General features: G+C 43.2%; 1 protein-coding gene across 3 annotated transcripts; it reads right to left on the bottom strand.

Moving 5' to 3' along the window:
• Positions 1 to 29: 29 nt before the first annotated feature.
• Positions 30 to 27884, bottom strand: Sec24c (SEC24 homolog C, COPII component). Of its 3 annotated transcripts, XM_026390207.2 has the most exons (25): positions 27582 to 27884; positions 25583 to 25782; positions 21634 to 21769; positions 12896 to 13068; positions 12315 to 12686; positions 11641 to 11777; positions 10189 to 10257; positions 8622 to 8733; positions 8263 to 8390; positions 6970 to 7108; positions 6643 to 6758; positions 6351 to 6475; positions 6017 to 6208; positions 5733 to 5826; positions 5390 to 5506; positions 4358 to 4528; positions 3754 to 3850; positions 3507 to 3652; positions 3182 to 3320; positions 2915 to 3033; positions 2638 to 2817; positions 1927 to 2118; positions 1604 to 1693; positions 1113 to 1263; positions 30 to 495 (listed from the first exon to the last, which is right to left on the bottom strand). In XM_026390207.2, the coding sequence occupies exons 2-24, from the start codon at positions 25752 to 25754 to the stop codon at positions 1123 to 1125; spliced, it is 3357 nt and encodes a 1118-aa protein (XP_026245992.1). In that variant the 5' UTR covers positions 25755 to 25782; positions 27582 to 27884; the 3' UTR covers positions 30 to 495; positions 1113 to 1122. The 3 variants fall into 3 exon arrangements, with proteins under 3 accessions (XP_026245992.1, XP_026245991.1, XP_026245993.1); XM_026390206.2 differs by having other exon boundaries at positions 30 to 1263; XM_026390208.2 differs by lacking the exon at positions 10189 to 10257 and having other exon boundaries at positions 30 to 1263; positions 27582 to 27883.

Raw genomic sequence — 27884 nt, 5'->3', positions numbered from 1 at the left:
AAGAGACATTGCTAGTAAAGATGAGGCTACTGGTTACATCTTATTTTATTTCTTTACAAATTAAAGATGCATTGAAAAATAAACCAATGAAGAGAAATGAGAGGTCCAGAGCAGGGGCATCCCAGGCTGGGAGCAGACAAGCTTGGCTAACCCTCAATACTAGCCCTTGTCCTGCCCCAGCCAGTGGGGGTTGGAAGATAACTGTCAGCCACTCAGTCAATCCCAAAGCCCAAGTGGTGTCCTGGTGAAAGAGCACAGGGCTTCAGCCACCTGTCTCTCCCCAACGACCCCTGGCTTGAAGAAGCTGCGTTGCCAGTGGAAGCTGAGTGGGATGTGGGCTGGCTCTGTGAGGTATTGCAAGTTGATGATCAGGCTCCCTACAGAACCATCCAGTGTTGAGGCCTCTCCAGCTGAAAAGGAGGCTGGTACCTCTCCCAGGTGAAAACATATTTTGCAACTCAATTCCCAGGCTTATTCATCTCTGACAACGTGCTTCTATCCATGAAGTAATCACCAGTCATTGCAAGGGAGAGAACACAAACAGCGGAAGCAGAGAAAGCTAATCAACCTCCCTCAATAATTGTGATTTGGCTGCTGACCTCCAGGCCCAAGGACCAACCACTTTTCTCTCCACCACCTATGGTCTGTACCCCAGCTCTTGTGTATCTGTATGTGTTATCCCTAATATAGGAAGTTGATGACACTGAGCTGAATTAGCCACCCCCTGTAGTAACCTGGGATTCCCCACTCCTTCCTGCCTGCCCCTCTCCTCTCAGAGGCTGGTCCAAAGGGACAAAATATTGCCAGGGTCTGGGTGCCTCCAAACCCCCAACACCGAATCATATACAGTAAAATGAAAAACTACATTCATTACGACAGGATTAGCAGGAAAAGGAGGATAGAGTGAGGGGATAGGGGCACCTTCCATCAGCAGGACATGACAGAGTGGTAGGATTACTTAAGCCCAGAAAGAAGGTGTCTCCTTATATCTCCCCCTCCCCCCAAAAAGACTGAGGTCAGCTTACATGACTTATAAGATATGGAACTGTCCCAATTTCTCTGCCATCCTGGGATACTTTCTGGAAGCTGGCCTGGGACCCTATGCCATTTACCCATTTGCTTTTAGCTCAGTAGCTGCCGAATCTCCTTGTGCATATGACAGAGAAAGTCCACATAGGATGCTCCCCCGCTCAGGCTCTTATCTTCCACCAGAAAGTGCTTGAACAGCATCTCCAGCTTATCCTCCTGTTTCACCACGATAAGCTATGGCCAGAATGCAGGGTCATGAGGCAGGGCCAAAGGGAATGAAGCATGCCTAGAAATCTCATGATCTAATCACTCACTCACTCCCCACCCCACTTCCAGGTAAGGACTTGACAAGAAATTTAGGGTTTAACCAGGCATGGTGGCCCATGCCTATAATCCCATCTACTTGGGAGGCTTAGGCAGGAGGATCTCCAAGTTTATAATGCAAGCCTCAGTAACTTAGTGAAACCCTCAAAATAAAAACAGGCTAGAGATGTAGTTCAGTAGTAGAGCTCCCCAGGTGCAATCCCTAGTACCACAAAAAATTGAAAAATAAGAGGCTTCAAAGAAGTGTTACCTTCATGTACCGTGATCTCTGTGCCCTTAAGCTATCAATGAGGCATCGAACCTTCTTCGACAGTGGATTATCCAGAACTGGCAGAACACTCTGGAACACAAAAGCCATACCTCCTTGTGATGAAGTACTCATAATTCAGTCAAGAAGGGGGCAACACAGATTTATGCATTAACTGAGAGCCTGAGTAAAGATTGACAGAACCCTCCTTTCCCCATAAGTGTTCCCTATTATGCAAGGGGCCCCACACACTAACTTTATTGGCTCCCACTCACACCACAAAATGTATTTCCACACCCATATTCTCCATGACTCCTTATCCTCACCAAGCCACTGGTGATTTGACTGAAGGAAGGGACGTTGAAAAGGCTCTGGACAACACCCTGTTGAACACTGGCTCCCACCCAGAGGAAGAGGTTGAGCCCATTCTCCAACAAATATATATCGCCATTGCTTAGACGTTCTTCTGATGCTCGGATTGCTGGTGGTTCAGTGGTACTCTCAATGGGAGATTTTGTCTAGACAAAAGGAAGGGGGCAAAAATTTACCAAGGAACATAAGACATACCTGCCCCCTTCACATATACACACAGAACTCAAAAAAGATAAGCCCCTAGACACCACTCACTCTGTAATTCTCAGTGTGAAATGTACTTAAAACAAATTCCTTAGTATCAAACAGAGATACTATTACTCTCCCACCCACAATTCCTCCTCCTTTTTTAAGTTTGTTTTTTTTTGTTATAAGTGGACACAATATCATTTTTTAAATTTTTTAAATTAATTAATTTCTTTGGTGGCACGGGGGATTGAACCCAGGATCTTGGTGCATGTGAGGCAAGCACTCAACCAACTGAGCTATATCCCCAGCCCTCTTTATTTTATTTTTATGTGGTGCCAAGGATTGAACCCAGTGCCTCACGCATGCTAGGCAAGTGCTCCACCTCTGAGCCACAACCCCAGCCCCCCCCCCAAATTCCTTCTTCTAGGAGGCCCTTATCTCAGTGCCATGTCTCACACCCCAATCCTCAATCGCACCAATGGCAGGAGGCGAGGATAGAAGAAAACATTTGTTTCAGCCACATCCATGGAGGTAACCAGCTGTCGGACATAGGCACGGTCATCTGTGGTGACTTCAGCTCCAGGCTGCAGGACATCACTCTTCAACACACAGTTCAGATAAACTGGGAGTAGCTTCATGCACTCAGGAAGGATCAACTGAGGAGTTATTGGAATAAAATTAATGATCATGAGAAATCCCTCCTAAGTGTTAAATTTTGTCCCAAGAACCCCTCCACTGACATGTTTGCCCCACCTGTCCTGCAGAGGAGGGGCTGGCACAGTTCTTTCTGTAACAGGCTAGGATCTGGGCACACTGTGTGATAAGAGTGTCACGCACAGACTTCACAGGGCTGTTCAGGACACCCCGGTATGCTGGGTGGAGAAGGGGGAATAGCAGTTATTGGTCAGCCACATCATATGAGCCTTCCCACCATCAGACCTACCCAGGAATGTAGAATTGTTGACCATCTTGGGCCTTTCTCTCAGCCCCAATCCCATCCTGCCCTATGCCTATCCTCACCAAACTTGGCCATGTAGTTGATAAGTGTGTCAGTCTCACAGTTCCGATACAGATCAGCCAGCAGGGTGCAGCAGTTCAGGGCCAGGTTGTGGATGCGAAGCCGACGCTGCCCTGCACAGCTGGTATAAAGCAGGGCACACTAGAGGAAGAGAGACGGGAAACTCACATCCTCCCTCACAAAAGTCCTCTGAAAAACTGTCCCTTTGCTACATCATTAAACTAGAAGAAAAGGTATAAGCCAACCCTCCCCCAGCTGCTTCTTTGAATCTCTCTACCTGCTCCTCATCTAGTACTTCCTCCCTAGCCCCTGCCTCCCGCTTGCCACCTGCAGGAGCGCTCCACTCTCTTCATTAAGCCGATCATCATGCTTGAACTCCACAGTCACTGTCTTGTCCCCATCTAGCCCAGCCAGCTCCACATCTGTTGTGTTGCTCATGTAGAATGCTCCAAAGAAATCTACAGCACGGATACCTGAGGCCACATAGAGACAGGGTCACAACTAAAGGTATGACAGGTGCCACACACTTTCCTCTCAGATTTAACCCCCCAACTGCTCTTCAACCAGGACTGACCAGTGCTTGTCCGGACCCGCATCACAGCATCAAAGCCAACAACCTTCTGTACATCACGACGCAGGTCACTCAGGAACCGTTCCTGATCATTCTCCACCTGCAGTTGCCCAGGCCCAGAGTCATATCACTAACCATATAACTTACCCTGCAGTTTCCCTGTACCCCTTCCACTCCATAAGCCTGCTTAATTATAATAACAATAACAGTGAAGATGATTAACAATGATATTGATAATAGTGATACTTTTAAAGCACTGACTACATTCCAGGTACCACACAGAGTGCTTTACATATGATTATTTCGTTCTGTGGATAAATCCTAATTAATAAGTATTAAAATATTCTTTCATTTTAGAGATGAAAGAACAAAAAAAGAGATAATAAATTTTTTCCTGTGTTACAGCGCTATTATGTGGTGGGGCCAGAGTATCAACCCAGTTCTGAGAGCAAAGACCTTGCTCCTAACCTTGCCCTTGCAGAGCTCCCTTCTTTACATTTCTCTAACACAATTCCTATTAATGAGTCTGCGGCTCAGAAGCCACTCCATATGTAAGCAGTCATTCTAAGATCTGCTGCCATATGCCACCCAGAATTCCACACCATACCTGAAAGCAAGCATATTTGTAGACAGAGCCACCGGTGAGCTGGGGCACAACAGAGAGCGTAGCCACATCCACGTACTGGTTAGGGAAGAGAAAGAGGTCTACACAGCAGCCTTGGGCCACACACTCTTTGGCCAGAGTCTGATAGGCACCTGTCTGGGGCTGGAACAGAGTCTGGGGAGGAGCAGAAAAAATGTTCAAATTTCTCAGCTCCTCCCTCTTTAAGGAAATATATGTAATATGGATACTCAAATACTTGTAAGACTTCAGAGCATTGCCTAGGAATTTACAATAGTAGTACAAAGTTCTGTTTAAAAAAAAGCAAAGAGGGCTGGGGACGTAGCTCAAGTGGTAGCGCGCTCGCCTGGCATGCATGCGGCCCGGGTTCGATCCTCAACACCTCATACAAACAAAGATGTTGTGTCCGCCGAAAACTAAAAAATAAATATTAAAAATTCTCTCTCTCTCTCTCTCTCTCTCTCTCCTCTCCTCTCCTCTCCTCTCTCACTCTCTCTTTAAAAAAAAAAAAAAAAAAAAGCAAAGCCAGGCACAGTGGTGCTTGCCTGTAATCCCAGCTACTTGGAAGACTGAGGCAGAAAGATCACAAGTTCAAGGTAGCCTTGCAACCTAATGAGATCCTGTCTCAAAAATAATATATATATAAATTGGCTAAGAGGCAGCTCATTGGCCCAAGCTTTTAATACCAGCGACAGCGACTTGGGAGGCTGAGTTAGGAGGATCACAAGTTCTTTTCAACTTAAAGAAGCCCTGTGTTAAAATAAAAAATAAAAAATGGGAGATGTAGCTTAGTAGTAAAGTGTCATTAGTTTCAATCCCCAGTACTACCAAAAAAAAAAAAAAAGAGTCCACAGAGGGTTTTGGACTGGGACAGGATAGAAACATGTGGAAGTAGTGGAATAGGTTGGCTAGGCCTTGGGTTCAATCTCCAGTATCACACACACACAAAAGACACTGGGAAGAGTCATCACCTTTCCCTCTACTGAAAAGTCCTCCCCCCACCTTTCAGTCCCACACCTTCTCCTTGTCTGTGTTGATCAACTTCCTGTCATCTCTGTTCTTCAGCTTCCCTGGGGCCTCTGCAATGGGCAAGGATGTATGGAACAGAAACAGCTTCCCTGCACACTCAGCAGCCTAGGAAAGAAGACAGCACTACATTTTCATTTTTTATTCATTTATTCCTTCCCTTATCATTTATTAAGCACCAACTATGTCAGAAAGGTTGACTTGCTGGACAGTCACCAATCACTGAAGAAATGGAGACTGTATCTCAGAGGGTAAAGATGGTGAGAGGAATGTAAGGCAGAGAAAAGAATTAAAAAGCAAGGCAGAGGAGGTTACCAAGGACTCTAACAATTACCTTCAAAGCCTCCATCCCAGCCTGGATAACTGGGGCAAATACTGTCTCTGTCTCTCTTGTGTCTGCGAACATTTCTGGAATCTGATCCAATAAGCTAAAGAGATAGGCAATGGGAAATAACCAAAATTGCTATTCAGATTCCATATGCTTTAGTTTTTAATTCTCTTAAGAATCATCTGGCCCCCAGACTCTGAAACTCCTGAAGCCACAGTCCCTGTTCACCTACTGACCCCAACTCCCTGGCCTTCCCCACTCTCTCTTCACCCCCACAATCTGGCTCTTACCTAGTGATGACTGCCCGAGACTCATTGACATTGACCAAGAAGCCATCCAGGAGTGGCACAAACATGTCAGCCACATCAGATACAACCATCATCTGTGGCTGGGCCAAAGAACTCTTCACATTGTAGAAATGGAGCACCTTATTGTAGGTGACAAAGCCAACTCGGATTGCTGATTCTTCTGCCCCGCCCTCCCTGTGGATGGCAATATTTGTTACCCAGACGTGGCACCTTCTCTACCATCCACAACTTCAGAAGATCCGGATTCATCTGCTCAGTCAACTTCCCCAAAACCCACCATTCACCAAAGGAAGCACCTCAGCTCCATTACTCTCACCTAGGTAGGTAGTCTAACAGTGACTTGAGCTCCTCACAGAGAAGCCTCACAAGACCAGTCCTGATAGCATTGTAGGAAACATCAATCATGAAGATGAAGGCAGGAGGGCTAGGAAACTTATTATTCTGCAGAGGAAGGAAATGGGGAGAGAAGGGTATGGTAAGGAAGCCAGCTGACCAGAAAGCAGTCGGCATGAAAGGGGACAACAAAGGGGTAAGGGAAATGATAACAGCAATTCTGAGCTGTCTCATTATCCTCCACCCATTGCTCCTCCCCTGCTACCTTCCCTCACCTTGCAGTAATCTACAGTGGCCAAGAATTCATAAGAGCCCAGGGATAGCTCAGGACGGTCATAAGCATCCACACGTTTGCCGGTATGATCCAGATGTTGAAAATACTGGGGGGGAACTGTGGGGAGTATGCAGTGTGTTACTCAAAGGTCCACTCTCAAACTTAGTACATCTGACCCTAGCTGAGCTGCCCCATATCACTCCAATACCCCAACATATGCCCTACTTCCCCAGCTCCTGAAAAAGGGACTCTCATCTATCTAATTAGAAAGAGAACAATGAGATGCACTCAAGACTTTCCCCCTGAATCCCAGCCTCCATGGACATACCATCATTGATACAGCTGCAAAAGCAGCACTGGAAGCGCCTCCCTCCCTCGATGAACTGCATGAAGGGGCACATGTATGCTTTACAGCGATTACAGCGTAAAGGGCCAGATTCCCCATGGTCCACAACATATGGCGAAGCCTAAGAAGCAAAGGGGAGGGGCTCAGACATGGAGGGAAGCTATGGTGGGTTCAGACATGTATGTATTGGGGGGTTCAGGCAACAGATGAGGAGGAACAACCTGGAGGGAAAAGGGACATGGCTCAGATATTTTGCCTGGGGAAGGAGTACAGTGGAAAAGAATGAGGACAAATGACTGAGGGTACTGACCAAAGGAAAATGTCCCTGAGTCTAAATTTCATAGTTCCCTCTTCTTACTCCCCATTTCAGAATGAATTTCTTTTTGAAAAAAAAGGACTACATAATTAATCACAGCAAGCCAAGGGTTGCCACAGAAAGCCAAAGATATCCACAATTATTGTTTCTGGTCCTATATTCATTCCCTTCCACTCCTGCCATAGGGATCTTGACTCTTGCTTCTAACCCTAAGTATCTATAACACTTCTCTCCTTTCACCTAGAGTAGAATTTTGATACCTACTGATGTCTCAGGCAGATATCACCTAAGAGATGAGACCAGTGTCCAACCATCTCCACTGGGACTCAGAAAAAGAGAAGAGAAAAACAAAAGAAGACAAAAAAAAAGAAGCAGACTACAAACTGAATCTTGAGTTTCCAAGTTCTAGAGAACTCTAAAGTTAGATAAGTAAAGAATGAACATAAAGTTATCTATAAGGTCTAGAAGTTCAGCTGTTTAGCTCTTTTTTATCATGCTGGTTCCAGGTATTGAGTGACACAGATCAGGGGCCAAGCCAGGTAAGAGACGGAGTACTGGATCCTAATGTACCTGTCTCTTACATACTGTCTTATATATCTGGGGTGACAGGCCAGCCTATAAAGAAAAAAATAGAACTATGTATTTCACATCATCTGGTGATGATCATTCAATGAGAGGTTCCTACATCCAGATGTCTTCACCCAACAAGTTGGTCCTGCCTATTTTCATATAGTTTGTTTCTCCCATGAACCCTGGTCCATGTGGCAATTTCTCAAACTTTTTCTATCATCCCCATCATTCTCTCCAGGAATAAGCCCTGGGAAAGAAAGCTACTAAAGATACTGCCCCTCCTGTCTGATCAAGATTTATTCTATCATGACAGTCAGAATCTCATCTAGGAAGAAGCCTTATTCCCCCTCCTTCCCTTTCATTATATTCTAGCCCCTTCCCTGACTTACCTCCTCTGGGGGCAGCCTTGCCAGTGGCTTGATGACAGCTGCCAGGGGCACTTGAGCCTGCTTTGCCATGTCAGATGTGCAAGGGATATTATAGGATGTACATCGGATGTATCGGGGACTTGCATTCCCTGAAGGAGGGGGTAGATGGTCTCACATGAGTCATATTACAAGAGCCCTCCAATTACCAGCTCTCCATTGATAATTCACCCCATCACCTCCACAAATGCTAGAGCTGATGGTGGCTTTTTTCCCTACCAGAAGGACTTGGTCTCTGGTTACAGACTGACCAAAAACTCCATCTACAAACTGATAACCTTGGACAAAAGGCCCCCATAGAGCGGAGTTAACACCTTTCTCACCTTGGTCTTTTACCAGGAAGCTGGTGGTGACTAAGGGTGGCACCTGGCCCCGTACACCAGTAACAAATGGCTCTGAACCCCGGTTGTTCCTGTCATCTTCAATGACCTGAATCTGCAGGGAAGAAGTGAAATGAGTGAAGTGATAGAAGAAAATGAAGTGCCAGGTCCCAGAGTGCCAGGAAAAAGACAGGCAATTTGCAATTAGCAGATTTGCCAAGAACACCTCATGCACAGGCCTGCTCTCCTAGATAACATATCAAATGCCACAATGCCAATCTGCCACTCTATAGCCAGCAACAAGATGCTGGGCAGGCCACACTAAATATGAGCTTCTTGATAAATCGCCCCTGGCCCCCAGTCAATGGTGAATACCCTCTTATTCCTCCCATTCTAGCTCTAATCAAGACCATCAAACATGGTTAGAGTCTACTCCCATCCCCACCAAACCTCCCCAATCCCTGATCCTCCCCAAGATTTGTTGAGTTAGAGCAGGAAAACAGATGGCAGTAACCATGTAAAAATGAATCTACCTGGAATGACTCTACACTCAATGAAATTAACAAGGGACAGGGTGAGGAGAGAATTAAACAGCCAGAAATGATCAGGTAAGGTAAAAAAGCAGATGCTGCCTTCCTTTCAGGTAAGCATCAATGTGTATATGGTAGGACAGAATAAATATCCAATTCATAAAGCTCAAGCTTCACCCCCATATTTTGACAAACACAGTGAAGGGGGAAAAATATGCATATGCAAAGCTGGTAACCAGACCCTTGTGTAGGTTGGTGACCTTTGCTAAGTTACTTCAAGATGAGTTTGATAAAGCCAGAAAACATAAAGGGCAAATAAAACTATCCCACAGCAGAAAGGGTGAAGCTTAGAAATATAGCAAATTCAAAGGCTTGCCAGATAAGAAAGTGGCCCACACATTCCAAACAAACAATCCCTTCCCCTTTAAGAAATACCAGTTTGGGATTTGATGAACCTATATATTATAGCCACCTACCCAAATGTTTCTCCACCACAGGCTGTAGACCAATTAAACCCAAAATGGAAGATTATACCGCTTAACTTTGTCCTGTTCCATCACGTGTCACACACAGGCTCCTGGAAGAGCCAGAAGCAGGACTAAAACCCAAGCTTAATATTCCATCTGGCTCCACCCTTACAGCCTGACCTTCTACCATCCCAAACTCAAGGTACTGCTAACAGCTTGCTACCTCTTCCTTATGTGGTGACTCAAGGCATGCACATCCTTCAGCTGATAAAAGTAAGAATTTAAAAGGGCAAAGGAAGGGCTGGGGATGTGGCTCAAGTGGTAGCACGCTCGCGTGGCGTGCGTGCGGCCTGAGTTCGATCCTCAGCACCACATACAAACAAAGATGTAGCGTCTGCCAAGAACTAAGAAAAAATAAATAAATATTTTAAAAAATAAATAAATAAAAGGGCAAAGGAAAAAGTATGAACAGGGATGGATATGGTGGATGAGGTGAAGATGAGGTCACAGGCATGCATGGATGGCACTAACACAGGGATGACACACACACACACACACACCCCCTGCACTTACTGGACTAGGAATGGCATCAGGGTCTATTCTGTGCCTGGTTTTCTGCTGAGGAGGCAGCTCATTGAGTTGCTTTTAGTGTTTTAATAATAAAGGCAGCAGGGGAATACAGGGAGACAAAAGAACAAGAGGCAGATATTACTTCTCTCAACCCTGATGAGTTAGATGTGAACAACTGGAGCCCAAATCAGACTACTGAAATCAGGCCCCCTCTAGATCTGAAATTGAGTCTCTCCAGCCCAATAAAGAGGCTGCAGTAGTTCAAACTATGATATAGAAGATAAGGATGCAAATAGGAAGCAAGCAGGGTTTACAAGGAGGGACTAAATGGGAGAAACCTTAAGGAAGACAAGGAATACTCCCTCCAAAAGGCCAAACCTTCTATTTAAGGACTCTTCTTATTCTGAAAAAAGCCTCCCTCACATCCAATCACACTCTTTCTGACTCTGAAGGAGGGGAAAGATAGGAGGTCACCCTTAGCCAACAGGTTCCTTCACCATAGTGATTCCCCAAAGGAAGAGGGAAGAGAACAGAATGGAATATGACAATGGCTAAGCATGGTGAGGTAACTGACATAGCAATGTTACAGACAGGACTATAAAGTGGACCCTACTTGGGAATATAGCCCCAGCCTCTATCCTGAATCTGATAAGGAAAGCCTGAGGATTCTGCTGATGGTTCTAAGGGTGAGATTCACCCTCTTCCTGGGAGAAGCAGCTTCCCCATTGAGACTTTATATACACACTGTCCTTCTACAATATAGATCACTGTTCCCCATACATACAGCATAGGCCTATCAACCATAAGTACTGTGGGCTTCCTCATACAACACTGTCCAAGTAGGAGCAGAGTGGAACCAGTGCAGCTTTCCTGCTCTGAAAGCCTAATATCAGATAATCCTCACCTGCTCTAACCATTAAGAAGAATGCTGTCCTACTAGGTATATGGACAAGACCCAGCTACTACTCCACAGAAGAGCAAAGATGACCATGTATGCCCAACAGTAACAGAACTCATCCCTCAATCCAGAGCTCCACTTTGGCTTCCCTTCCTTCTCCATGCAGCTATGGAATAAAACTGCTCTCAAAGATCTCTGGAACTTAGAAAGCACAGTGGCATATGCCTGTAATCCCAGCAACTTTGGAGACTGAGGCAGGAGGATCACAAGTTCAAGGCCAGTCTCAGCAACTTATCGAGACCCTGTCACAAAATAAAAAAGGGCTGGAAATGTAGCACCCTTGGGTTCAATCTCTAGTATCATTAAAAAAAAAAAAGATTTCTGGAACTACAGGTTCTAGTTCAAAGAATCAAAAATCATATCTAGGTTCTAGGCCTATAAGAAGATGAATGAAATGGAAAAATTAAAAAAAAATGCTAAGCAAAAGGTCATCTAGGTCAACCTGCTTATCTGCAGACAGAAACCCATTTCACAGGACCATATGAGCATCTACTTACAGGGCTAGGGATGGCATCAGGGTCCAGGCGCTTAGGAGGCAGTGGTTGAGGAGGCCCAGGTTGACTACCAAAGGTGGGTGCTCCAGGGTAAGGACTTCCATAATTGGGCTGAGGGCCCCGGGTTGGTCCAAAGGAACCTGAAAGACAAGGGCACAGGGTGATGGACTCAAAAGTTCCCTCCCTGCTGGGTGCAGTGGTGCATGCCTATAATTCCAGAGACTTGGAAGGCTGAGGCAGGAGGTTCACAAGTTGAAGGCCAACCACAGCAATTTATGGAGGCCTTAAGCAATTTAGCAAGACCCTACATCAAAATAAAAAATAAAAAGGACTGGGGATATAGTTCAGTGGTAAAGTGCCCCCTGGGTTTAGTTCAATTCCCAATAACAAAAAAATAAAAAAATAAAAATCCTCTTCTTATGTCTTCTTAAGGACTCAGGGGAAAAGACTAGACTCTATAAACATAGAATTATAAGAAACACTAATCCTGGGGAAGCCATTCACAGAAAGATGACACTATCTGAACTAAAAGAAACACTAATGTCTTATAAACCTCACATCCTAGTAATGATACCCTGAAGTAATCCATCCAGTTCACCACTTAAAAACAAATACTAAAAAAACACCTGAAAAGCTGAGGCCTTTGGCTTCTTTGATAGACCTTGGGAAAAACTCACCATTTTGTTGCAGCTGATAGCCTGGCTGTTGAGAGGAGTGCATAGGTGGTGGGGGTCCTGGGGGCCCAGTCACCTGGGGGCCTGGGGGCAGAGCTTGAGGAGGAGGTGAGGATACATGGTTGGGCTGGCTCACTGGGGGCCCCCCAAAACCCTGTCCAGGCAGGAGTGGACTGGTCATAGAAGGCATCCGAGGAACCCCTGAAGCTGGGGGCGTGAAGCTGGAGGCCAGTGGTGGGGCAGATCGTTGGGGAGGCTGGACCCCTTGATGACCTTGGGCCTGGCTAAGGGGAGGAGCCTGGCCCTGAGGATAGGAGCCATATGGACCAGAGTTAGGGAAACTTCCTGAGGCTGAGGCCAGCGACGTTGGTGGGCCTGAGAAAAAGAAGAGGTTGAGTCAGAGGCTAGTGTTTCTGTGTCCTTGCTCAGTAAATCATTTCCCTTCCCACAAAAGAAGCACAAGTATGACTGTCCCATCTTTTGGGGCTCAAAGGTACAGAAAATAAAAGGGATTCAGGTATACTCCCAGAAACTAATACCTCTAAAAAGGAGACAGCAATGCTCCAATGGTCACTGCTACTTACCATAGCCCAGCCCCGAAGGGGGAGGGGCTGGAGCCATAGCACCACTGATCTGCATTCCAGCCAGCTGTGCAGTCACCTGTGCACTTGTTGGAGGAGGGCCATAGGGCTGAAGCACAGCTGGCTGGCTGACCACAGGGGCCAATGGGGAACCAAATGGCTGAGACCCAGGGAGCCTGTAAAAAGAAGGAAAACAGAGGTGACTAGTGGGCTGTGCTACCCTTTAAAGCTGGCCGGAGCTACATATCATTCGGGAAGCTATACTGTTTTCTGGCATCACTAATCCTGAGTTCTTGTATGGCATACTTGTATATCTGTGAGTAAATTACATTCCTGCTTATCTACATTGTGATTATTTGTGACAAATCTTATTTTATCCAGGTTCATTCCAAAAACATGTTAAGCACCCTTTGGTCAAATAATATTTAATCTGCTAGTTAAATTATCACCTCCTCTGCCTCAATCCTTTGTTAACAAACTATCTCAGTTTTGTAATCTGAACCCTGAAGAGGTTAAAAGGAAAGGCACATGCATATGAATTCTTAACAAATGTGAAATCAAACAAATGCAATTTATTTTTCAACTTTTATTTATTTATTTATTTATTTAATATTTATTTTTTAGTTCTCGGCGGACACAACATCTTTGTTGGTATGTGGTGCTGAGGATCGAACCCGGGCCGCACGCATGCCAGGCGAGCGCGCTACCGCTTGAACCACATCCCCAGCCCCTATTTTTCAACTTTTAAACTAGTACATATTCTTTCATCCTGGGATAGGTATTAGAAAAAATCTGTAAGATCAATTTGGTGTTGTGGTACACACCTGTAATTACAGCAACTCAGGAGGCTGAGGCAGGAGGATTGCAAGTTTGAGGCCAGCCTCAGCAAGTTAGGAGACCCTCAGCAACTTAGTAAGACCCTGTCTCAAAATAAAAAATAAAAAGGACTGGGGCAACCCCTATTGGGCCTCCTCTTTGCATCCGGGAGCTTTGTCTCTTTTCTTCTCACTTAAATAAATCTTACTCTTTTACTCTTTAAAAAAAAAAAAAAATGGAGATGCAGTTCTGTGATAAGACATCCTGGGTTCAATCCCCATTACCAAAAAAAAAAAAAAATGCATAAGATCAGAGCAGCAGATCAGCTGAGTTTGGCATTCTGTACTAATTGAGAAAATAATTGAGAACTGTTCCAGGAAGGGACTAGAGAAAAGACATAAACTGAGTAGTTTTCCAACTGGGTCTAACAAGCAACATCTTGTTGGCTACTTGCATGATACTAGACAGCACATTTAAATGTTTTTTTGTTTTGTTTTATTTTTTAAATCATAGATGGGACTGGGATTGTGGCTCAGTGGTAGAGCACTTGTCTAGCATGCATGAGGCACTGGTTCGATCTCCGGCACCCATAAAAATAAATAAAGGTATTGAGGCTGGGATTGTGCTCAGTGGTAGAGTGCTTGCCTTGCATGCAGGGGACACTAGATTTGATCCTCAGCATCACATAAATAAATAAAGGTATTGTATCCTACAAAAAAAAAAAAAATCAAAAAACAAATAAATAAATAAATAATAAAGGTGTTGTGTCTGTCTACAACTAAAAAATATTTTTTAAAAAAATCAGGGCTGGGTATATAGCTCAGTTGGTAGAGTGCTTGCCTCACATGCACAATGCACAAGGCCCTGGGTTAAATCCCCAGCACCACCAAAAAAAAAACCAAAACAAAACAAACCATAGATGAGTGTGGTCATCCATGCCTCTAATCTCAGCAACTCAGTAAAGTGAGGCAGGAGGATCACAAGTTCAAGGCCAACTTTGACTCTACCTCAAAATAAAAAGTAAAAAGAATTGGGGATAGTTCAGTGGTAAAGCATGCCCAGTTTCAATCCCTAGTACCTAAATAAATAAATACAAAATTATACCTTTATGATTTATAAAGCATCTCAAGGTTCTTCTATTTGCCAGTGGTGGTGCGGGGGTGGTTACCAGGGATTGAACTTAGGGGCACTCAACCACTGGGCCACATCCCCAGCCCTTTTTTATATTTTATTTAGAGACAGGGTCTCACTGAGTTGCTTAGCACCTCACTTTTGCTGAGGCTGGCCTTGAGCTTGCAATCCTCCTGCCTCAGCCTCCCGAGCCACTGAGAATACAAGCATGTGCCACCGCGCCTGGCTTCTAGGTTCTTTAATATAGTATTATGGCAAAACAATGAGAAATACAGAGTGTATAGGTAATTAAAACAGTAAAAGTAAGCAGGCCAAACTAGAACTAAGCACTAGACCCGATTCCCAACTTAATTGGGAGATGTACTATAAATTTTTAAAAAAGTACAAAATACATACCAGTACAGTTGAGTAATTATAATATGACCACTCATATAACCAAAAACCAAGTCAAAAAATAGAACGTATCAGCATCCAAAAGCCCTGCACGCATCTATTCCATAAACCCTTACCCTTCTCCCAGGAGAAACTACTTTCATCACTTTGTAAAAATCATCCTCTGGCCTTTAGTACATTCCTCAATAGAAGAGTTGTGCTTTATCAGGTTTTTTTTTTTTTAAGCTTTTGTGAACAGAATAATTAAACACATATTCTTTGGTTTTTCTTTTTTTTTTTTTAATATTTATTTATTAGTTATTGGCGGACACAACATCTTTGTTTGTATGTGGTGCTGGAGGATCGAACCCGGGCCGCACGCATGCCAGGCGAGCGCGCTACCGCTTGAGCCACATCCCCAGCCCCTGGTTTTTCTTTTATTCAACCACATTTATGAAAATGATCTATGATGTTCCCTTTAGCTATAGTTCGTTCCCTTTCATGACCAAATATTATTCCTCTAAATAAATATGCCACAATTTGCTTAAGCATTTATTTTTCCGGTACCGGGGATTGAACCCAGGGGTGCTCGATCACTGAGCCACATCCCCAGTCTTATTTTATATTTTATTTAGAGACAGGATCTCACTGAGTTGCTTAGTGACTCACTTTTGCTGAGGCTGGCTTTGAACTCACTATCCTCCTGCCTCAGCCCCAAGAAGCCGCTGGGATTACAGGCAGACGTCTGGCTGCTTAAGTATTTGTTTTTTTAAATCTTTATTTTTATTTATTTATTTATTTTATGTGGTGCTGAGAATTGAACCCAGGGCCTCACACATGTGAGGCAAATGCTTTAACCACTGAGCAATAACCCCAGCCCTTAAGCAATTTTTTTGGGCCAGTAGAAGGATTGGAACTCAGGGGCACTCAACCACTGAGCCACATCCCCAGCTCTATTATGTATTTTATTAGAGACAGGGTCTCACTGAGTTGCTTAGCATCTCGCTAAATTGCTGAGGCTGGCTTTGAACTCACAATCCTCCTGCCTCCGCCTCCAGAGCCACTGGGATTTCAGGCGTGTGCTACCATGCCTGGCTTTAAGATAGATAGATATTAGGGATTTTCTTTTCTTTCTTTTTTTTTTTTTTTTTTTTTTGTGGTAGTGGGCATTAAATCCAGGGCCTTTATCATGCTAGGCAAGTGCACTGAGCTATAATTTCATTTCTCTTTTAATTTTGAAACAGGGTATTACTAAATTGCCCAGATTGGCCTTGAATTTGTAATCCTTCTGCCTTAGTCTTCAGAATCCCTGGGATTAGTCATGTGCCACTGTGCCCCAGCATCCTTTACTTTTTTTCAACTGGATTATCTTTTTCTTTCTGATTAGGAGTTCTTTATATATTGTAGATACTTTTTGGGTTGAGGGAGGGCAGCGGTAGAGATAGAACCTAGGGCCTCCGCATGTTAGGCAACCACCCTGCCTCCAAGGTATAGCCCAAGCTGTGTGTGCTCGTGTGTGTGTTTGTGTGTGTGTATATATTCTTTTTTGAGTGTGTGTGGTGCTGGGGATTGAACCCGGAGCCTTGTGCATGTGAGGCAAGCACTCTACCAACTGAGCTATCCCCCTAGCCCCCAAGCTATGTGTATATTATATGTAAATGTCTTTTTCCTTTCCTCACTTGCCTTTCCAATGCACTTTTCCCTCAACCTCTCCCTCTCCAATTATTCTCATCATTACAAACATACCAACATCTCAGAAAAATAACCAACTCTGCTAGAGGTATAGCTCAGTGGTAGTATGCCTGCCTAGCATGTACAAGGTCACAGGTTCAATCTTAGCCAGACCCTGATCAAAGAAAACAAGCTGGGGCATATCCGTAATCCCAGCAATTTAGCAATGTAGTGGGGCCCTAAAAGTGAGACCTGTCTCAAAATAAAAAATAAAAAAGGACTGGTGGTGTAATTCAGTGGTAAAGCACCCCAGAGTTAAATCCCCAGTACCACAAAGAAGAAAAACACTATACTAAGTGAATCAAATCACAGAGCCAGGCAGAGTGGCACAGCCTGTAATCCCAGTGGTTTGTGAGGCTGAAGCAGAAGGATCATGAGTTCAAAGCCAGCCTCAGCAAAATCGAGGCACTAAGCAACTCAGTGAGACCCTGTCTCTAAATAAAACACAAAATAGGGCTGGGGACGTGGCTCAGTGGTCGAGTGTCTGAGTTCAATCCCCAATACCTAAAAAAAGAAAAAAAAATCACATCATATATAATTTTATTCCTATTAAATCCAGAATCTGGAATCTATGGAGATAGAAAGTAAAACATCAGTTGCTTAGGACTGGAGGCATGGGAGAATGGAGGAATAAAGAGGAGTAGCTAGATACCTAAAGAATATAAAGTTTCGGGGCTGGGGTTGTGGCTCGGAGGACCAGTGCTCGCCTAGCATGTGTAAGGAAGGCACTAGGTTCAATCCTCAGCACCACATAAAAATAAATAAATAATACAGGTATTGTGTCCACCTACAACTAAAAAAAATAAATAAAAATGTTTTTTAAAAAATAATATGATGTTTCTTCTTTTTTTGCGGGGAAGGAGGGTACGGGGATTGAACTCAGGGGCACTCAACCACTAAGCCACATCCCCAGCCCTATTTTGTATTTTATTTAGAGACAGGGTCTCACTGAATTGCTTAGTGCCTCATTTTTGCTGAGGTTGGCTTTGAACTTGCGATCCTCCTGCCTCAGCCTCACAAGCTGCTGTGTGCCACCGTGCCCAGCTATGATGTTTATTCTTGAGATGGTAGAAATGTCCTAAAACTAACTGTAATGAAAATTAATTGCAATATATTAAAACTCATTGATGGGGCTTGGGTTGTGGCTCAAGTGGTAGCGCGCTCGCCTGGCGTGCGTGAGGCGCTAGGTTCAATCCTCAGCACCACATAAAAATAAAATAAAGATATTGTGTCCATCTAAAACTAAAAAAATAAATAAATAAACATTTTTTTAAAAAGACCTCATTGAACTTTTACACTTCAAATAGGTGAACTGCATGATATGTGAATTATATGTCAATAAAACTATTCAAAAAATCCAACCAAATAATATCACATCCCCCTTAAAGTTTTGCTCCCTTTTAGCTAAGCATTACAAAAAAATTCATCTATGCTCCATCTGTATTTCTTCAACTTCTTTTTTCTCTTTAAAGAGCCTTCTTTCTAGATTTATTTTTCTTTTTATTGTAAGTCTCTCCTCTAGTAGTTGATTGATTTTTTTTTGGTACTGGGAATGGAACCCAGGTGCATTTAACTACTGAGCCACATCCCATCCCCAACCCCATTTTATTTTTATTTTGAGATAGGGTCTCACCAAGTTTCTGAGGCTGTCCTCAAACTTGCAATCCCCCAGCCTCAGGCTCCCCAGTCGCTGGGATCACAGATGGACACCACCATACACAGCTTCTAATAGTTTTTCAATCAGGTCTATGACATTGTCAACTCAGTCTGAAAATATCTTTACCTGCCTTCTCTTAATGAGATATGTAATTCAAAGTTGACAACTATTTTCCCTTTATGTTTACAAGGTATTATTCTATCTGCTGTCCCCTATTACTTTCTACTAACTCTAATCAATTGCTTTTCCTCCTCTGAGAAGTCCTTATGGCCTGGGTTGAGGAAGTATGGTTGCTTTGCTTTAGCTTCTGGAAGGTACTTCATCAATATTACTACCCAAGATCAAAATTTTAAACAAACTACTAGGGCATAATTTCCATACCTTTAAATGTTCAATTCAATGATTTTTAGTAAATTTGTAGTTACACAATGACCAAACAGAATCCAATTTTAGAACATTTTTATTATCCCCAAATGTTCCTTCATGTCCAATTGCAGTCCCAAGACTTTTCTTCCCCTACTCATCAAATACCAACTTAAGAAAAACAGGGCTTCCTATTATCTTCTGCCAGTGTGCAAACTTTTTTCCTAGTCTAACTGTTCTTGGAAGGTGCAGTCCAAACACAAACTACCTAAGCAAGGTATCAATTCCAAGGTATCAATTCTAGGACTTTCAGGAAAGTCCTAGAACTCTTCTCTCATCCCCAGCACCTGCTTAAAAAATATGATTTTGAAAATCCATTAAATATGGATTTTCAAAATCATATTTTTTACTCAAGTTACTTTGATATTCAGTCTTCACTTGGTTTCTGGAACTTGAGTATTTCACTTTCTAAAAAACGATCTATAAACTTGAAAAATTGTTTTTCAGAACTGAGGATTGAACTCAGGAGTTCTCTACAACTACTCTATGCTATATCCCCAACCCTTTTTCTTTTCTTGTGTGTGTGTGTGTGTGTGTGTGTGTCTCTCTCTCTCCCCACAACCCTTTTTCTTTTGCACCTCTCCCCCCACCCCACTGGTTGTTGTTGTTGTTTGGTTTGATTTTGAGACATGGTCTTGTCAAGTTCTCCAGGCTGGCCTCAAATTTGGAATCCTGCCTCAGCCTTTGGAAACCCTGGGATTACAGGTATACACCTCCGCACCCCTCAAATTAAAATTTTTTTGTTTCTAATTTTTTTTTCTCCTTTCTAAGATGACTAGTAAAAGGGTTTTCAGGTTATAGTAATCTACTGCTAGTTGAAACTTTTTGACCCCCTTCAACTAGGCAGTTTTCTTCAGCTCTTTGCTGAAACCCCACTTACCAATGATACTAACCTTGCCAAATCACAACATTCAATTCTCAGCTCTCATCTTTCAGCAGTAATCGACAAAGCTAATTCTTCTAATGCCTTCTAGAAATATTCTCTCTAACTGGTTTCAGGATATCACACTCTCCTGGCTTATCTCCTATCTCACTACTATTCTTTCTCCTTTTTTTTTTTTTGGCAGTACTGAGTATCGAACCCAGGCCTTGACCATGCTAGACAAGTGCTCTACCACTGAGCTACCAGCTTCCCTCTCATTATATTTTGATTTATTGTTTAGTTTCTGTAGTGCTGGGGTTCAAAGCCAGGGCATTGTGCAGGCTAGACAAGGGCTCTACCACACATTGATCTTTCTTGCTCTTCAACATGTCCACCATATTAACTTCTACCTCAAAGCCTTTGCACTTGGTTTTTCCTCTAAGAAACTCTTCCCCCAGAATTTCATCACTTCACTGAAATCTCAAATTAGTTCAGAGAATCTTTCTTTTGACCAGAATTTTTTTTTTTTTTTTAAACTGGGGATTGATCCCAGAGGTGCTTTACCACTGAGCTACATCCCCAGCCCTTTTTAAAATTTTTATTTTTAGACAGGGCCTTGCTAGATTGCTTAGAGCCTCACTAAATTGCTGAAGCTAGCCTCAAACTTGTGATGCTCCTGCCTCAGCCTCCTGAATCACTGAGATTACAGGCATGAGCCATCACACCCAGTTTGACCAGCATATTTAAAACAATTACCAGCCCAGCCTGGTGTTACATGCCTATAATTCCAGCAGCTTGGAAGGTTGAGGCAGGAGAATCACAAGTTCAAAGGCAGCCTCAGCAATTTAGTAAGGTCCTAAGCAACTTAGCAAGACCCTGTCTCAAAATAAAAAAAGTTTTAAAAAGGGCTGGGGATCTGGCTTAGTGATTAAGCACCCCTGGGTTCAATCCCCAGAACAACAACAACAAAAAGTTCCCACCTCCTCATGAGTCACCCTCTATATCCCCACCTCCTCATCAGTCACCCTCTATATCCCCACCTCCCCCTATTTTATATCTTTAAGTATATTTGTCACCTGTTATCATCTATGTGTCCCATTTGTTTGCCTTATCCATGTTTATGTTCAATGCTAAAAATGGATATTCTGAGTTGGGCACAGTGGCACATGCCTATAATCCCCAAAAGTTGGGAAGCTGAAGCAGGAGGATCACAAATTCCAGGTTAGCCTCAGCAACTTAGTGGTGCCCTAAGCAACTTAGTGAGAGCCTGTCTCAAAGTAAAAAATAAAAAGAGATGGTGGGGTTAGGGCTGTGGCGCAGCACTTGCCTAGCACATGTGAGGCACTGGGTTCGATCCTTAGCACCACATAAAAAAATAAATAAAGACATCTATAATTACAAAAAAAAAAAATTACTATTAAAAAAAAAGGGGGGGATAGGGATGTAGTTCAGTAGTAGAGTGCCCAGTTCCAATCACCAGTGGGGATGGGGAGGAGATTTATGTTCACAGAAAAAGAAAAATGTGCAAAAGAACAATTATTCAATAATACACAGGGTTGGACATCAACAACACCTGTGATCTGAAATAACAAAATACAGCAGGGTAGAGGGAAGAAATAAAGAGATATATGAGAAAGGTAAAAAGGGATCTATGAAAAAGGCAAAAGAAAAAAGGAAAGAAATAGATCCTCATATATTCCTAACCTGTCCACTTTCATCAACCAATTTTATGTTAACTCATATACATACCTTTGCATCTGAACAGTGGAGCTTGGACCATTCTGTACATCACCTTGACCAAACTGGCCATATGCAGTCTGGCCACATGTGGCCTGTGCTGTAGAGACTGGAGGTGCCCCTGAGGAGGGTGGGGCTCTTGACACACCTGAGGGTAAAGGACAGAAAATAAGTGATTGGGAAATAACTTTCTCCCCCTCCCTGAGCTAGGAATGCAAAGTAAGAATCAATAATCTCAGACCTTCACTGATCTAATACCACAAATGCACAGTGAAAAGGACACCATCAATATGCAACTCCAAACCAGTCTCATGGCACACACCTATAATCCCAGATATTCAGGAGGCTGAGGCAGGAGGTTTGCAAGTTTGAGGCCAGCCTCCATAACTTAGCAACATTGTTTCAAAACAAAAAATAAGAAGGACTAGGGACCTAGCTCAGTGGTAGAGCAACCCTAGGTTGAATCCCCAGTTGAATCCCCAGTACCACCAAACAACCCAAAACATGAAACTCCAGCTATAGCTGGAGTTTTATATCTGAACGTGGATGCCCAATAGAAAGCTTGTACTCTGCCAGACAGATAAACTAGGGTGAAGCTGCAGCCAGAGCCAAAAAAATGTAGGGCCTTCCTATGATCACTACACTTACCCACTAAACCCAAGACAGCATAATGTTCTTTTTTGGTACTAGGGATTAAACCCAGGAGCACTTAACCATTAAACCACATCCCCAGCTGTTTTTATTTTTTATTTTGAGACAGGGTCTCAATAAGTTGCTTAGGGCCTCACTAAGTTGCTGAGGCTTGCTTTGAACTTACAATCCTCCTGCTTAGCCTCCAGAGTTGCTGGGAATACAGGCAGGTACCACGGCACCCAGCCTAATGTTCTTACCCTAGACAAAAAGTTTTTGAAAAAGATCTTACTCTAGAACTCGAAAGTTAGAGCATATATCAAAAAGGTGATACAGAAGATAACCAAATAATATACTTAATTAGGTTATAAAGAAAAGCATCTTTTTTTGTGTACAATGAATTGAAATGCATTCATGTACAACTAAGTAGAACAAACTAAAAAAAAAAAAAATTTAAAAGGAACCTTTTTGTTTTTCCTTTTTTTTTTTTTTTTCAGTGCTGGAGATGGAACCCAGGGCCCTAATCCATACTACGCAAATGTTCTACCACTGATGTGTGATGTATATCCTTGCCCCAAGGAAGGCACCTTTTAGGGAGACTATTCTATCACCCTCTTCTTCATACATTTTACTTTTCCTAATTATATCCTTTTCATCCACTTCTTAGTGTAGAAGCTTCCAAAAGCACAAGGTTCAGGACTGTTTTCACAGGTCAGAGACCTTGCTCCTGCCCAAGGGTTTAGTCAGGAGAGTTGGCCTCTCCTCCCATTAGTGCTGCCACCTATGTCCTCCATCCTTCCATCAGAGCTGCTATCAAAACTACTTCTACTACCCTTAGCCATCCTTCCAATATGAAATGCAGAAACAGGGATCAGTTACTTGGCAAACCACTTCTGAAAAGTTGCTGATCCCTGGTCAAACAATTTATTTCTCCTTTGGCTTTGTTCTGGGTAAAGATTAGACATTATAGAACCAGCCTATAGGTTTATTTTTTTTATTTTTATTTATTTTTTTTTTTAAAGAAAGAGTGAGAGAGAGGGAGAGAGAGGGAGAATTTTAACATTTATTTTTTAGTATTTGGCGGACACAACATCTTTGTCTGTATGTGGTGCTGAGGATCGAACCCAGGCCACACGAATGCCAGGCGAGCGCGCTACTGCTTGAGCCACATCCCCAGCCCCCAGCCTATAGGTTTAACTGATTAATGGAACTTGCTCACTAACCAGAACAGAACTAGTTAAATTTTCCTCTCAATAACAAAGCTATCTCTTGAAAGAAAGCCAAACTTCATGTTGATAAGTCAAGAGCAAAGGGAGACTCTGTCCAGTCAAAGTCCCAACCAAGAATAAGGCTCTTCTAAATAACTGGGACATAGCTGTGTGTGGTGGTGCACACCTATACCCTCAGCAACTCAGGAGCCTGATGTAAAAGAATCAGAAGTTGGAGATCAACCTGGGCAACTTTAGTAAGACCCTGTCTCAAAATAACAAATTTTAAAAAGGTCTGGACATATAGCTCAGTGGTAAAGCACCCCTGGGATCAATTCCTAGTACTGCCCCCTGAGAAAAAATTGACATCTAATTTTACTACTTTAGATTCTTTTTCACAGTATGATTAAAATGGTAATACTTCATTTATTTTCCTATGCCTATGCCTCCTTGATGCCTTGTTGTTTTTCCATATACCTTCATGGAATTTACTTCCTCAAAAAGAATAAATAGGGCCAGCCATGATGGTACACACCTGTAATCCCAGGAACTCAGTAGGCTGAGGCAGGAGGATCATAAGTTCATGGCCAGCCTCAGCAACTTAGTATGAGACCCTAAGCACTTAGCAAGAACCTGTCCCAAAATAAAATTTAAAAAGGAGGCTGGAGAAACTCAGTGAGACCTTGTATCTAAATAAAATTAAAAAAAAAAAAAAATAGAGCTGGCTCTGTGGTTGAATGCCCCTGAGTTCAATCCCCAGCACCCTACCCAAAAAGGGGAGGGGAGGAAAGGGATGGGGAGATGGCTCAGTGGTTAAGCATCCCTGGGTACCAAATCCCTGGTTACAAAAAGTAAACAAACAAATATTTTGGCATATCTTAAGTCCTCAGTTAGCCTAATCAGAGATCTACCTTCCAAAAGGCCCTCTGGATAATCTGTAAAGTACATACTGTTCTTGAAAAAGTAATATATATATATATATATTTTTTTTTAAAAGAGAGAGAGAAAGAGAGAGAGAGAGAGAGAGAGAGAGAGAGAATTCCAATATTTATTTTTTAGTTTTCGGCGGACACAACATCTTTGTTTGTATGTGGTACTGAGGATCGAACCCGGGCCGCACGCATGCCAGGCGAGCGCGCTACCGCTTGAGCCACATCCCCAGCCCCTTGAAAAAGTAATATAAAATAAAATTAAAATTAAAAAAGTAAAAGTAATATAAAAATCAAGTTTTGGGGGTTGGGGACATATCTCAGTGGTAGAGCATGTGCTTAGTATACTCAAAGTCCTGGGTTTGATCCACAGCACTTCAAAACAAACACTGAATCTAATGCAGGACCAAATTTGTCTTATTTTCCTAATGTTGCAGAATATCTAAGAAATGGAGGAAACTCAAGCCAAGAAAAAGGAATGGCATTAGAAGAAAGATAGTTCCTGCACCAAAAATTAGGCGCAAAAATACTACACTTTTCATCCTAGAATCATTTATACACAGACTTGAGCCAGAGTCATTTATAAACAGAATCATCAGACCAACAAAAGACATTTGCCCTCTTGATCTCTCTCTATATATAGATGAATATAAGGAAATAGTGATTTTAGGGAGTTTTAAGTCAACATGATCTGGAAGATCTATGACCATTAGCTTTTTTTTTTTTTTTTTTTGGTACCGGGGATTGAACTCAGAGCCTCACACATGCTATCAAGCACTCTACCACTGAGCTATATCCTTTGTCCTTTTTATTTCCTTTTGGGACAGTCTTACTAAGTTGCCCAGGCTGGCTTCAAATTGATGATCCTCCTGTTTCATCCTCCTGAGTTGTTGGGATTACAGGCATTGTGCTACTGAACACAGCTCCATTTAGCTCTTAACAATGCAACCAAAGGAGGCAATAAAGGAAGTGAGCTACCATTGAACCTGGAAGATGTACTCCCACTAGATGTCTGAAGGTGGAAACAGGCACCCATCTAAAAACAGGGAAGATAGACTGCTTTCAGTTTCAGGAAGCCAGTTTCATGTTCCTCAGTCCCATCACCCAAACTCCTTAGGCAGCTTTGTAGAGCAATACAATCCAACCTGAAGCTGCTGATTCCCCTCCTTAGCTCAAAGAAACTTGGAAACATACCTTGGGGAAGAGTTTGCTGATAGCCTGGCACCGGGCCATTATAGGCTCCATAGGAAGTGGGGGGCGCTGTGGTCCCTGGCTGCCCACTATAATTAGACTGATGATACCCTGGATAGATGGGCTGGGGCTGCCCAAATGGCGGCACAGGTGCAGCTGACTGGTTCACATTCATTATGAAAGCATCCCCGACTTGGACTCACCTATTTGAGAGACAAAAGATAAATTAGTCAAAACAAATTCCTAAAAGAAAGAGCAACTATTCAGGGTAGGAAGCCAAGATAAAAAGAGATTGACCTATCTGGCAGAGATCAGCTTAATCATTCCCATACAAACACAGGATCTGTCATTTTCTTCCTAGCCAATACCCAGTTTCTCCTCAAAGCAAGGATTGTTACTTTGAACCCCATGCTTCCTCAATGCCAAAAAGATATACATTTCAAGTTCAGGCAGACCCATCAGAATGGAGCAGCAGCCTCCATTCCCCAGTGGATGATTTCTAGTGTCTAGTCATACAAGGAGTCCTTTAGCTGATGAACTACCATAATGTTACAGGTAAATGAAACAATGTTTCCACTTTCCATTCATCTTTCCAGCATCACCTCATCAATTCATTCAACAAATACTGACACCCTCTAATATGCTAGTGTGTGTGTGTTGGGGGGGGGTGTTGGGGATCGAAACCAGGGCCTTGAGCATGGGAGGCAAATGTGCTAGTCATTTTTAATCTAACCCTGGGGCTTACAGTAAAACATACCATCTAAAATCCCTCCCCCTAAAAAGACAAACTTTTAGAGTAACTGATTTAAGAGAAATGACATTCTTTGGCTAATCTGCAATAATCCAAATGCTACTCCAACCCCAAATTTTCCACTAAAACAGCACATGGACATTGGAACTAAAGTATTAAAATCACCAAATGTAAAGAACACCTGAAAACTCTTTAGCAAGTAACAGATTAGAACTGAGTTCATTCAGGCACAAGAACATCTGCACATAATCAAAAGAAACAGTTCAAGGATTGGTGGCAATGTAAGATTTCATAAAAATATCAAGCAGAGGACTATAAGTATCATAAATCCCAATGCACTTCTCCAACTCTCCTGTTTCTGCTCTCCTTATGTGCTTGTTATGAATATAAACCACTATCAAAATTACTATAATCTTGCCCAGCAGAGGAATGAATTAAAGGGTCTTTCAAGTATCCTTCCAAGAAAAGGACTATTTGATCATATCTACTCTGAACAGCCTTATCTTTCTAATTATAGGCAGAAGGGACCCAGGAGGCAGGGGACCTCACAGGTATCTCAGTGGAACAATAGGCCTCTCCCCTTTGCTAGAGAAGGCCATCTTGACTACAGAAAAGTTGAGCTGCTCCTGAACTAGAATTCTAAATTCAAAGCCATTTTGGGAGCTGGTCTTCCAAATCTGAAACCTTGCACAGGTCACTGACACTAAACTTGAGAGGTGTCCCCCTCCTTTTATCTTCCTAAAGTCAGGAGGAAGTCGGGAGGAATGAAGCTTGTTCTCCAGAAAACAATCTCTTCAAACACACTCAGAAACTTGAAGTCAACCTCCAGTCTCGACTCCATACAAGGTGGACAGTGGAGGGTGACAACCCAAGGGGGCGGGGCAAGCTTCCTAGAACTCTGAAAGTAGTCGAACTGTGGAGGCTGGGGGCGCCAAGGATCAAGATTGTGAAGCCAAGGCAGCTTCTCAAGCCACAATGAGAAGTCTTGTCCATTAAGCATTAGAGTCCGAGCATCCAGCACCCTTGGACAAGCTGGGAGCAGCAAGCTGGAGCGAGATTCTGGGCCGGAAAGCTAAGGCAGGGTCTAGGACCGATCCTGGGTCTTGGATGCGTGAGGTAAAGGTCTCTTCTTAGGCCCCGTCCCCAGGCTCCTCCCTTCCTTCTAAAACGGGACTCCGATCTGGCCAGTAATACCCCGGTTTCTCCTCTGCATTCCTACCCACCACCGAACCTCCAGATGCCACTCCTCACCCGGCTCCAGATCCAGGTTCGACTTCGTTCCTAACGTCAAGGCTCCCAGGCTCCACTTCCGGTTCCGAGGGGGGGCGTCGTTTCGCCCCCGGAAGTCCCTCCCCCACGCTCCAGGGCTGAACCACTCCTTCTGCCACGTCGACATTAGGCATGCATTTAGGAACCCGGATGCCGCGCGGGCGCTCTTCTTTTCTCTGCCATCATGCCTGTCCCCGAGAAATCTCCGCTGAATTTTATTAATTTGGGTTTTGTTTTTTTCAGATATCCTAATCACTTTATGGTCTCACCAGCTGAGATGCGATT

The sequence above is a fragment of the Urocitellus parryii genome, chromosome 5 (genome assembly GCF_045843805.1).
Source record: "Urocitellus parryii isolate mUroPar1 chromosome 5, mUroPar1.hap1, whole genome shotgun sequence".
NCBI classification, from domain to species: domain Eukaryota; kingdom Metazoa; phylum Chordata; class Mammalia; order Rodentia; family Sciuridae; genus Urocitellus; species Urocitellus parryii.
This window is presented reverse-complemented; position numbering and strand designations above follow the sequence as displayed.